General features: G+C 60.9%; 1 protein-coding gene across 2 annotated transcripts in view; it reads right to left on the bottom strand.

Annotated features, from left to right (window-relative positions):
* Positions 1–396: 396 nt before the first annotated feature.
* CDC25B (cell division cycle 25B) overlaps positions 397–12,016 on the bottom strand; it is a 24,305-nt gene continuing 12,685 nt past the window's right edge. The window contains exons 1-16 of one of the 2 annotated variants that reach the window (XM_006031631.3): positions 10,807–11,663; positions 10,415–10,503; positions 9,835–9,886; positions 8,005–8,046; positions 7,456–7,489; positions 7,022–7,114; positions 6,471–6,587; positions 5,802–5,939; positions 4,505–4,579; positions 4,045–4,212; positions 3,521–3,616; positions 3,166–3,228; positions 2,939–3,037; positions 2,432–2,565; positions 1,674–1,785; positions 397–980 (exon numbers count right to left, since the gene is read on the bottom strand). In XM_006031631.3, coding sequence (XP_006031693.2) covers positions 843–980; positions 1,674–1,785; positions 2,432–2,565; positions 2,939–3,037; positions 3,166–3,228; positions 3,521–3,616; positions 4,045–4,212; positions 4,505–4,579; positions 5,802–5,939; positions 6,471–6,587; positions 7,022–7,114; positions 7,456–7,489; positions 8,005–8,046; positions 9,835–9,886; positions 10,415–10,503; positions 10,807–10,922 — 1,566 coding nt within the window. In that variant the 5' untranslated portion in view covers positions 10,923–11,663 and the 3' untranslated portion in view covers positions 397–842. Of the gene's footprint in view, positions 981–1,673; positions 1,786–2,431; positions 2,566–2,938; positions 3,038–3,165; positions 3,229–3,520; positions 3,617–4,044; positions 4,213–4,504; positions 4,580–5,801; positions 5,940–6,470; positions 6,588–7,021; positions 7,115–7,455; positions 7,490–8,004; positions 8,047–9,834; positions 9,887–10,414; positions 10,507–10,806; positions 11,664–12,016 lie in introns of those variants that run through there. The other variant, XM_025213290.1, reaches the window with a different exon arrangement.

The raw sequence follows: 12,016 nt of genomic DNA, 5'->3' as shown, positions 1-12,016 counted from the left end.
AATGCCCCAGTCTGGCTCTGACCCCCAGGCCCTGCCCCCTCCGGACTGGGGGTGCAGGAGGAAGAAGTGGAGCCCAGGCTACAACTTCAGCTTAGTCTCTGCCATGTGGACTGGCTGCTTTGTTACTCTTAAGTCCTTATAAAGGCTCATGTGCACTTTGGAGCAGGCTGGGGCCACGCTGAACCCAACAGCAATGGGCATAACTTGGCTTGAACCCTCCAAAAAACAACTCGGCTCACTTCTAAAACAGGCCTGATGCCAGGGTCCTTGCTCTACTCCAAAATGCAGGCAACTCCCCTCCCCCCTGCCAAGGACATTCATTCATCCTGTCCCAAGCTATGGATCATGGTCATGATTTGCACAAAACGCAGTTTCCAAAAACATCCCAAGACAGCAATCCCTGCCGTGACCGAGGACACAGCCCACGTGCTTACAGCAGGGTCTCGAGGGCAGGGAGCCTGCACAGCACCGGGGTTTCTCCTTCCTGGGTAACAAAGCAGCTCTGCCGGGTGGGGCAAAGACCATCCCAGGCACCAGAGGGTAGATCAGTCGCTGTTTGGAGATGCTCCTGGATGGACGGAGGGTTTCTGGCTCACAGTTCAAAGCACCAACGAGGATCCAGGTGCCGACCGCCGCAGTTTCACAGCATTGAGTGGGGAATCCGGTCTGCGGCGTGGGGCAGGGCAGCATCCACAAGGCTCAATGCCCGCGAAGTCTCCAACAGCACATCAGAGCCACGGGCTCTGGTGGTGGGAGCCGACCCCCAGGCGCTGGGGCGGGTGGCAAGTCTCTCCGTGATGTCTGCCCGGCTGTCTCCTCCCGCATCCCCTGCCCCGGCCCGGTCAGAAGTTGAGGCGGCTGTAGAGCTCCCGCCTGCTCTTCTCCCCGGCCCACGTGCGGCTCTTGAGGCGGAACTTGCGCAGGTCCTCCTTGAAGTCCTCGTGGTGCATGGGGCGGTAGTTCTGGGGTTCACAGTGCGTCTGCAGGGCAGAGGTGGACATGCTAGGGGTTAGAGACATGCGAACACGTGCTTGTGCACTGCTTCGGCCCCACTGAGGCTCCAGCTAGTCAGTGGGGATGCTGTGGTCCCACCATGGGACAGCCTGCCAGCCCCGGCTCCTTTGCTACCACTACCTTCCTGGAAAATAGGAGCGAGTGCTCTGGTTCCAGCCAAACTATAACGCCCGCCCGGGAAACCCACAGCTGAGGTGTGCGAAGTGGCTCATCACTGCTGCACTTCTGGTAATGCCCCCGACAGCCTCCAGCGCCGGGGCAAACGCTGCAGACCAGAGGCACTGAAGGGGTGTGGCCACAAGTCCTGGCTCAGCGGCTTTAGAGCAGGGGTGGCCAATCTGTCAGAGTCCATGCCCGAGATCGTAGCATGGTTCCCCAGCCCATTTTACTACGACAGTCTGTGTCACCCACCCATTTTACTGAGGGGGAAAACAAGAGGCATGAGTAGGGGGTGACTTGACCAAGGTCATTCGGCAAGTCAGCGGCAGAGACATGAATAGATCTCCCCCGCCGCCCAAGCCTCCAGAGTCCCAGCCCCATGCCTTATCCCCTGCACCTCACTTCTTGGGTCAGCTGGCTCACGCCTCTGACACAGACCCGGGATGCTCCAGCCTGGCTGGGAGCAACACCCTCAGGGCTCAGGCTCCGCCGGGGCTCACCTGGTACTGGGGGAAGAACTCACGGTAGCCCCCTTTCAGGATGTACAGCTCAGGGTAGTACAGGCTGGGGTACTCATTGCAAGAGCGGTCTTTTTCCCTGACGAACCGGCACCTTTGGGGCACAGCCGAGAGAGAGTCAGTGACTGGGGTCACTTTGCACCAAGACTTTAATGTTTTAGCCCACGGGAGATCAGAGCCCCTTCCCTCGCCCTGTCCCTACTCGCTGGGTGAGCTCATAACACCCTCCACCCCACACTGCCAGGCCGGGGAATGCGTTCAGCTCTGGGGTGGAGCAGGACAGCAGCACGGCCCACAAGCCATATGCCTTTCCCTTTCAATGTGGTTACCAGCCTGATGCTAGCCTGGACAAGAGCTGTGCCTGGGTGCAAGGAAGGGAGACCCTGGGAGCAGGGTGCCTCGAGCTGGAATAGCCCGAGGGGGATCTGCTATAGGAAGAGGATGCGCAAGGCAGAGCGGAGGCTCAGGGTAGCAACTAATCCTCCTTAAGCCACTTCCAATGGACACCCGCGTAGGTCTGTTATAGAAATCAGCCTGCCAGGGTGGAACTGCTCAGGGAAGGCCACGTGTCTCCCTGTGCTCTAGTCCCTGGCACTTGGGTGGGAGTCAGGCCCGGGATCAAAAACTGTGAGGGGCACAGTTAACTTGGGTCCTTAAAGCCCACCCACCTGGCCCCAGCCTCCCGCCCCCCCCCGGCCAGGTCGGGATGCAGAGGAGGAGGCCACATGCCGGTCACTCACATTCGGGGCCCCCTCTCAGAGGAGAATTCACAGTGGAAGATCACGATCACCCTCTTGGAGGCGTCGAACGGCATGATGGGCGTCTTGAGCAAGAAGTCCTCCACGTCCTGCTCCAGCGGCAGGTGCACGGCCCCCTGCCAAGAGAAGGGAGGTGCTCTGCATCTCAGAGAGCAGGGGCTGCAGAAGAAGTCTCCAAACTGAGTGAGCCCTGTGTGGACTATGCCGTGTTATGGTACTGAGTGCCGACTCCTGTCTAGGATATTCCCAGGAGGCGAGCGAGCCCAACACACGAAGGCAGAGACTGAGCCAAGCAAGAGTCCCCTTGCAAAGGAGGGAAGCAGCTTATATTCTGGTGCCTATGTTTCACACGAGAGCATTTGGTCACTAGTTGCTTCGCTCTCCAGCATCCCACCCCCCCACCCAGTTTAAAGGCACTAAACACTGGTCTTTTCCACATCACCCGCTCCAAGCAGCTTTGGCTGCTTCTTTGGGAGGTACTGTCCCCACCTTGATGTGGCCTCCCTCGTACTCGTACGGGTATCTGCAGTCCACGATCACGCAGCTGTCGATGAGGCTGTTGAACTGGCCATTGAGGACTGCCACCATCTGCCAGGGAGAAGGACAGCTCTGTCACCCCCATGCCTCTCCCCTGGCTCTGCTGCCACACGGCTGGAGACCATCGCAGCCCATGGCTGCAGCTTGGATGGAGCCCCTGGCGTCTGGGCAGCCCTTACCATTTCTGGGGAGATGTACTTCAGGTCCTGGTGTTTCCCTTCCACCGTCTGCAGGAGGTAAGCCTGCAAAAATGGACACCATAAGAGGAGCTTCCCTTGCATCTCAGGTGCTTCCTTCTTTCCCAGGACCAAACATACTGAGCTAGCAAGCCGCTGCTGATCTCCTACACCCCTCCTGTTGGTCCACTTTAGTCACCTCTCTCCCCAGGGGGCTCAGGCAGTGGCTAGAAGCTGCAGCACTTGCAACACAAACCCATGATATTTCCAAGGCTACCGCAACACGCAGGGCTTTCACTTAGCCAGCAGCAGCCTCCCCTTAAATACAGCGCCACACGCTTCTTCTTTCTGCCGCTACCTTTGAGAAGTCCCCGATGAGCTCCCGGTGATCGCTGTCCAGGACCTCTTCAATCTCGTTGTGACAGAGAGACTTGGAGCGCAGCAGCCGGGATTTCTGGAAGGAAGCGAGAGCAGACGGTGAGCTAGGACAGGTGCCAGTCCCGAGCACTTCTAGGCTTGCTGCAGCCAGCAGCCTCCCCTGGCTTGGAAAGAACAGGGCCGAGGAAGGGACTCTATCAGCACCGAGGACACAGGATTGCAGGCTCCTGCCCACTGTCGTGGCTGCATGTTCCAGGAAGCCAGGTTCAATTTGATCTCTACCCTGCTTTGTCTGGTGCAGATGCTGGAGTTTCAAGTGGTGAGAAACCCGAAACCCGCTGTGTTCACCGAGTCAAGAGACCGACACCAATGGGGCTGGCCCCTCTGCCCCCGGGCTCTGAGCCACCCAGCATCGATGCCGTGTGCCCGAGGCACGTGCCAGCGCCTGGACGAGGGGGAATCCAACCCGTGCCTCCCCTCCAAGGCAGCCACCGTGTCACTCACCGGCTCCTCCTCGACGGCGGTGGCTGCCACACTCTTCCGCCGCTTGGTCTTAACCGGCGTGTCCTTGTCTTGCGGCCGCTCCAGCCGCTTCAGGATGGGCCTGATCACGCTGCTGGGCATGGAGGGAGACCGGAAGAGCTGGCGGCATTTGCTGGGCTTTGCCAACCCCTGTTGGGATGAAGGCGAGACCTCATTTGCCACGGCCCTGGGTGCAGCACCCAATCTGTGCACTCCAGACCCCTGGAGACAGCAATAAAGCCAGGAGCAGGATCACAACCCCTGCACCCCCTAGCCCCCCAGGCTGGCAGGGACCACCCTGGTGCTATCATCCTGCACCAGCCAGGGGAGAAGACATGCCAAGCATCCCACCACCCCAGCAACTGGCATCGCCAGCCAGGAATGAGTTAGGTCACAGCAGAGAGGCTTCTGCGGGAAGGGAGATCCAGGGGCTCCCACGTACCAGATCGGCTTCTTCCTTTTTCACCAGCGGGGCCATCAGCAGGTTCTTCATCCCCGCAGGGACGCTGGTTTCGCTCTGAGGAAGAAGCGACAAGGCCAGGGTGACTCAGACGGGAGGGGAGTCCTGCCAGCACCCAAAACCCCTTGAGGCTGCAAGATACAGTGACAGCTTAGCCCCAGCCTGGTTTCTCTCCCAGCTCAAGCCACTTCTGATCTCCACTGGAGACTTTCCAATGTAAATCAGGTCCTGCTTGATGTGCAGGCTGAGAAGGAGAGCCAGGACCCCAAGCAGGTGCTACCTAGCGCACAAGAATCCCTGCCCTTGCAAGCAGCAGTCCTCTTCATACAGCAAATAGCATCCGGGCTTCTCCCACCCCCAGCCAGAGCGTAATGGTCCACCCAGGACAGGATTGCACTTGGGATGGAATAATTGCATGAGCAAATGCAGCCTGGGGAATGGCTGGTGGGGCTGCAGCACTGCAGAAAAGGACCACAGGCGGAATAGGAGCTAGCCATGTGTTCTGGGTGCAAACACAGCCAGCAGCCTCCTGGGCTGTATGAACAGGACTCTCACTTGGAGCAGGGGAATCGCTTCCCTTGATGTGCATCAGCCCTGGGGAGACTTCCCCTGAAAACTGCATCCAAGTCTGGGCCCCCCACTGTCAGAAGGACGTGGATAGGTTGGAAAGAGCCTAGCACAGAGCAATAAGAGTGACCAGGGGCCTGGGAAGCAAGACTAATGAGCAGAGGGTGGAAGAGGTTGGTGGGGATTGAATCTGGACTTGATGATTAAATCTCTCCTCCCTGCAGGGAAATGGCAGAGAGGCTGGGGATGGGCTTTTCTCTGTGGCTGGAGGGGACAGGACTAGGAGCAATGGCCTCATTGCAGGGGAAACTGAGGCTGGCAATGAGGAGGAATACTGACTCCAAGCAGAGTTAAGCACTGAAAAAGGCCCCTAGGGATGTGGTGCAGTCTCCATCCCTCGCAGTTTCCAAGAGCAGGTTGCGCAGATGTGGCTGGGATGGTGCAGCGAGGGCTGGCCCTGCCTTGAGCAAGGGCTGGACTAGATGTGCCCTGGAGAGGTCCCTTCTTGCCGGACTTTCCTATAACTCAGGGAAGACAGGGCTGCATGCATCTGCCTTACCCTAGCAGGGTGGTTCCTGATAGCAGCGGGCCAGAGCCCTTCATACCTACATAGAGCTACCACCCTCCTAAGAGCAGCGAGAAGAAAGCCAGCCTGTCCCCACCCCACCAAGCCTGAGGCAGACCCCAGGGCAGGACAGGGCTGCCCCTCTACCTTCATCTCCTCGTCATCCAGGATCTCCATGAAGCCATCGTCCTCTTCGTCGCTCATGGAGGAGGTCAGGGAGGAGCGGCGCAGACACACAGGGCTCTCAGCCTCCATCGCCACATTTTCCTTCTCGGGGCTGCCGTACTGGGAAGGGATGGAGGCCAGGTTACCGTGTGCTTGGGGGCTGTGGGTCTGACACGAGAGCCCCTACGAGGCTGGGCTCCAATCAGGCCACCTCAAACTGGATGGCGGCAGAGCAGGGATATGCAGAGACAAGGCACGATCCAAGCTCGTGGTCCTTGCAGCTGGCAGGAGCACGAGGCCCAGGCTCCCAGAGTAGCACAGGGCAGGGTCTAGCCTGGCATCCTCGTTGCTGCCCATCTCAGACAACGGCAGTCTGCTCCTGCCCCCACAAGCTTCATAGTAGTTTCAAGTTGCTGCCTCTCCACCTGCATCCAGTTTCCCCCAGTAAGGAGAGTGCAATGGAAGAGACTGGGACTTCTGCATGTGCTCTGCATGCCTGGGGCGTGGACCTGGAGGGGGTCACATGCACTGGCACAGCCGGCAGCGCCCTTTCTCCCACCAACCATTTCCTGCAAGACTTCAGGTCCCTTCCAGCCCTCCAACAGGACCAGCCATGCGCTCACACCCCACCAGGCACCCCCCATCTCTCACCATGAGGTCCGGGGCGGAGTTGGGTCTCTGTGCAAAGGGGTCCCTGCTGCCAGCCCCATCGGAGGTGTGCAGCCGGCTACGGGGCGTGGGCTTCAGTGGGATTTTGAACACGCCCTCCTGGGAAGAGAAGAGGCCTGCATGTTAGATCCCTCTAGGCCAGCTCCCCCTGCCATGCTGTCCAGTGCAGCAGAGCTGCTGCAGACCCCGGTGCATGCATGTGGCCACCCCTGCCAGCCAGACTCCAAGGGCCAGATCCTACCCCACTATAAACACACGCCCAACAGCTATTTTCTGCAGTCCTTGCAAAATCCAAGCGGCGCTGCCTGACAGCAGAGACCACCCCATACAATGGCAAGACTCATGTATTTATTCATACATCATATGCACCTTGTCTGGAGAAAGCATGGTGCGAGAAACAGATGCATCTCCTTCCGATTGAAAAGAGAAGGGATTCAATGCACCAGTTTATATTTGGGGGAGGGGGCATCTAGACATGGAAATGGGCCCTCCAAGACAACCTCAATGGGAGCAGCTCCCCCATCCCGACTTACGTTCTCCTTGTTCTCCATCAGGGCGCGGCGATCTCTGGCTGTCGGGGGGCTGGACACGCTCTTCAGGGCAGGGCTGGTGCCCAGGAGCTTCAGCTGGGAGACAGGAGGTAGGGATGAGGGGACCTGCAAGCCCGTAGCTGCGCGGCTCCTTGCATGCGAGAGCGACAGAAGTCCTCCCTCTCCAGCTACCAGCCACTGCTTCCACCCATGGGGGCTGGGGGGAGTTCATCCTCCTACCCTGCCCATCCTCATGCCCATTCAAGCCCCTCAGGGCAGCCTCTTGCCAAGGACAGCTAAAAGGTGGCGAGTACATTGCAGCTTCCACCAGCTCCCGAGCCTCAAACTTGGTGCCCCAGATCCCAAACTTGGCTGGAGAGCTGGAGCCCCTGCAACAGCATCAGCCCAGTCAGACCCGCGGGGAGAAGGGGACTCACCGGCAGGGAGTGGATTCTCCGCATGGGGAATTTGCTGCAGAGAGGAAGAGAAGAGGAGTCAGCGATCCAGCCCCATGAGATGCACCCCACCTCCCTTCCCAAGGTGCTGCACACACCCCTGACCAGCACCGGCCACACCAGGAAACCCCATGAGCAGGGAAGCCTGCACGTGCTCCTCATGAGATGCTCTTTAGAGGTACAGGGGTCACATGCATGGCTTGTTCCCCTTTCAGGAGCCCTCAGTGCCCATCGAGGGGGGCCTGGTGCATGGGAGAAGAGGCCCAGAGCCAGCCTAGGCTTCCTGCTTGAGGCGGCCACCTCCCTCCACCGAGAGCCCAGGACATGGCAAATTGCCCATAGCATCCAGGGTGCAGGATGCAGCCCCGCAGGGAAGGATTTATGGGGTTTGCAGTGTCCCCAGTGCATGGGGGCCCCCTCCTCAGAAAGGTGCAATTCAACCCTACTGACCCAAGCCAGAGCCAGGGGAAGGGAACTGAGTCAGGGCTTGCAAGGCAGGGGTAGGGGACAGAGACATGCCTGGGCACTTACTCTTTGATGACTTTCCCAGACTCCTGAATGGCCTTCTCAAAGCTGCAGGGGAGAGAAGGAGGACACGTGAGGACGCTGGTCTCAGGGCAGGGAAGCTCAGAGCCAGCTGGCACAGCAGGGCTGTGGCAGGCAGAGATGGGTGCAGGGAAGGTGCCAGGATCCTGGCTTGTTAGGGGTCGGGGCCAGCACAGTACCACAGAAGGGACCAGCATCTCCAACCATTCACAATGAACCCAGGGGACTCGTGTCCCTACATCTCACCCCCTGCCCCAGCCCACTTGGGGCAATAGGGTTACAGCAAGGTCTGGGACACCTGGGTTCTCCCTGCAATTTGCGGGTCTGGACAGGAGACAGCAAAGTGCCGGGCGCCCCGATCAGAGGCCCCGGGAGCTGCTCCGTGCCTGGGAGCTCCAGTTTAAGATCTGAGGCTGCTTTTGCAATGCATGTCAGCCACCTCCAAGCCTCAGGTCCCCCGGGGCTGAGCAGCCGAAAGGGGACGGGGCATCTATGGGGCCGGACCACACCTGGCGAGCGCTGGGTTTCACCAAAGACCCAGGTGCCCCCCTCCAGGAGAAGCCGGCAGCTCAGCCGTTGCTACCGCTGACCTAGTTGCGAGGCAATTACAGCCGGGCTTGGCTGAGCAGAGCCAGACAAAGCTCCCCCAGGAGGGGAAGCCGAGGCTGGGGCCTCTTGCAAGCTGGCTCCGGATGGCTGGGGCATTGCTACGGCAACGGGCTGCTTTCCACCTGTATGCAAATCAGCAGCGCTTCGGGGAGAGGCTGCGGGCGCCCCGGGCACCATATGTCAGACGAAGGCTTGGGGCAACCGGGGGGAGGATCGGAGCCGGCACACAAAGGAGGAGAGGGGAAGCACGCCGGGGAGGGCACTTCCATGCAGCACGTGTGCGGCTGGGGCCCACAAAGACGCCAGATGGGACGGGGGGAGGGAGTGCAGGAATCCAGACCGGCCCCGCGGCTCCAAAGAGCATCTGTCAGGGGGGCGGGAGACCTTTTGCAAGCCCTCCGGGCAGGTGCTGGATTGCAACAGGGAGGGAGGGGGGAGCTGCATGCCACAGCCATCTCAAAGGTCCTCCTAGCCCTAGAGCTTCCCCAGGCAGGAGCTGCAGGGCCCCAAGCCCCTTGTTCTGGCTGGAGGGAGAAGATGGAGACCCTCCCCCCTTCCCCACCATGGGTCCTCGCTGCCTTCCCAACCCAGGCCAAGCAGGAGGTGGGCACCAGGCAGACATGACCTCCACACCAAACAGGACCCTACTGCCATCAGAGCCGCGCCAGGGCTCACACCAGCGAGAGGAAGCGCACAAAGCCACCGACTTCCTGTTTACTGTCCCTGCTAAGTTATTTCGAGCTGGAGCTGTGCAAAGCACAAACTCAGTTAGACCCACGAGCACGGGCCTGGTTTCCCGGCACGTCCCCCTGCAACGGGGGACAGGAGCCACTGAGCCTTTCCTCCGGCCTGGCTGAGAAACGCACCAGGCAGCCAGGCCCGAGGGCCTTCCAGGTCCGTGCTCCAGGCAGACACACCCCACGCTGCTGCCCAGACTCATCCAAAAGCATCACGAAGGACCCTGATGGGGGGGGGCAGGCTCTGGTGAGGTGCCAGCTGTGCAGAGGAGATGTCCTCATGCAAACAAGCTGCAGCCCATAATCCTTCCACCTTGAACGAAATGCAGCCACCTCTGGGGTGGAACGTGGAGCAGGCCTGATGGTCTGGGCCAGGCAGTTTGAGACAGGAAACTGGGTGGGGGGCATGAAGGAGATAAGGAGCATTCATTCCCCATGGGGTCTCTCCAAAGAGGGGATGGTTACTTACACGTCTTCGAGGGCATCGGGGTCCTCTTGTGTTGGGGAATCCAGCCCGACACCTGCACAGAGCAGACATGGGCAGGTGAGGCAGGGCAGCAGAGCCATCTCCCCCGGCCTCTCGGGGAAGCGGGAGAGGCTTGGCAGGCCGGCAGGCTGGCCGGGAGTCAAGCAGGGGGTGGGGAGGGTGCACGGAGAGAACATCGCAGCACGAAGCGCACACGAAGACAGCCGGCCCCTTCCAGCCTCCCAGCACCGTCCCACAGGCTTCGCTGCGGTTGGGGGCACGGGTGGGAAAGCAGCTGAGCAGCGGCAGAGAGAACCCAGGCGTCCAGCTGCCCCGGTCCCATGGCTCCAGCCACTAGACAATGCTCCCTTTAAGTTGGGAGGGGAACCCAGAAGTCCTAAAGCTTTCTTAAAGGGAAAGGGGGCCCAGACCGGCACCTTGTGCCCCTCGCATGGCACTGAACCTGGCACCAAGGTCCTAGCCAGCTGGGTGCTAGATATGGGGGGGGCTAGAAGACCCCCGGACCAGCCTGCACTCCCAGGGACCGTCCGCCACGCTGTCCCCACCGCAGCCCGGCACCCACCTGCATCCGAAGCCTCCGAGGACACCGAGTCCTGCGACGCGCTCTTGAGGATCATTCCCAGACGCTTTCGCTTGGGGGTGTCGCAGTTACTGGAAGGGGGAGAGGGGGCGGTTAGAGAAGAAGGGCAGCAGGCAAGGTGACCCTCCAGTGCAGCCGGGCTCAGGACTCCTGGGTTCCTCTCGCCCCCAGCCAAGGGCAAGACTCAGCAGGGATATACATGTGGTTGGATACAAAGGAGGTCACCTGCCCCCCTAAGCACCCCCAAGCTGAACCCAGGAAGATTTAAGGCCCCTAAAGGGTCAGGGACACCCCCCCGCCTGCTCCAGGCCCCTCCACCCATCCTGCCTTCCTGGGAGGAGAGAGGGGCTTTAGCACGGGTGTCTGCTGTGTACCCAAGGCTTTGCGAGCGGAGGGTTTGAACGGGCTTCTTAGCTGCGGGCTGGAGATAACGGGACTTGCACTTTTCCTCCATAGATCCAAGGGTTTTAGCACGGCAGGGAAGGAGCATTATCGCCGCGGGCAGATAGCAGGCGTGGGGGCGGCGCGGGAAGAGAGGCAGGCTCAAGGTCACAGCGGGAGTCGGTGTCAGAGCCCAGAGGGTGCAGGAGGGCGAGGCCTGGCACAAGCTGCTTCATTGCAAGCCCTGCCGGCCCTCCCGAGCCTGGAGGTTGGGCTGCGGAGAGGCCCGGGGCCTGAGCAGCTGGGACGAGAGCCATGGGGGGCAGCTGCCCTAGACCCTCCATCACAGGGGGGCAGAGACCCCAAGAGCAACCCTCTTCCCTCCCCTGAAAATGCCACCCCCCCGGCCCCAAAGCATGGGCATGAGGCAGAGCAGGGCAGCCCCAGCCCCCGCCGGGAGCTCAGCCCCAATCAACCCCACTGGGACAGAGGGAGCTCAGGACAGGCGTTGATCCCGGGGACCGGGGCCGGTGGAGACGCTCCTGGGAGCAACCAGAGCAAATCTGGCCCACGAGGCCTTGAAAATTCCCATGGATCTGCACCCCCCCCCCCCGGGCCAAGCTTCCCCCGGCTTCAGGATTTGAACTTGGGCTTCTCCGCAGGGGCCAGGAGGGGATACAGCCCCCCAAAAGAGGCAGCTGTCTCCCCAGTCACTGCAGGGCTGAGCCCCCCAGAGCTGGGCGATGCACAGGGGGGTGGCATGGGCCCGGAGCAAGGGCAGCACAGGGACCCCCCCCCAGGCTGGGCCCAGCCTGCTCCATGTGCCTCCTTTGCTGCAACCCCATTCCTGCAGCGCAATGAAGGGCGAGGGGGGAGGACAAGCGGCTCCGCGTGGCTCCTGTCTCCCCAGTCACTGCAGGGCTGAGCCCCCCAGAGCTGGGCGATGCACAGGGGGGTGGCATGGGCCCGGAGCAAGGGCAGCACAGGGACCCCCCCCCAGGCTGGGCCCAGCCTGCTCCATGTGCCTCCTTTGCTGCAACCCCATTCCTGCAGCGCAATGAAGGGCGAGGGGGGAGGACAAGCGGCTCCGCGTGGCTCCCAACCCCCCACAGGCCCTGGGGGGGCCTATTTTGCAATGCAATGGCAATGAAGTCCCCAGGGGACTGGGGGGGGGGGGGGTGCAGAAAGAAGTGGAATGCATAC

Source organism: Alligator sinensis, unplaced genomic scaffold (genome assembly GCF_000455745.1).
Source record: "Alligator sinensis unplaced genomic scaffold, ASM45574v1 scaffold1408_1, whole genome shotgun sequence".
NCBI lineage: Eukaryota > Metazoa > Chordata > Crocodylia > Alligatoridae > Alligator > Alligator sinensis.
This window is presented reverse-complemented; position numbering and strand designations above follow the sequence as displayed.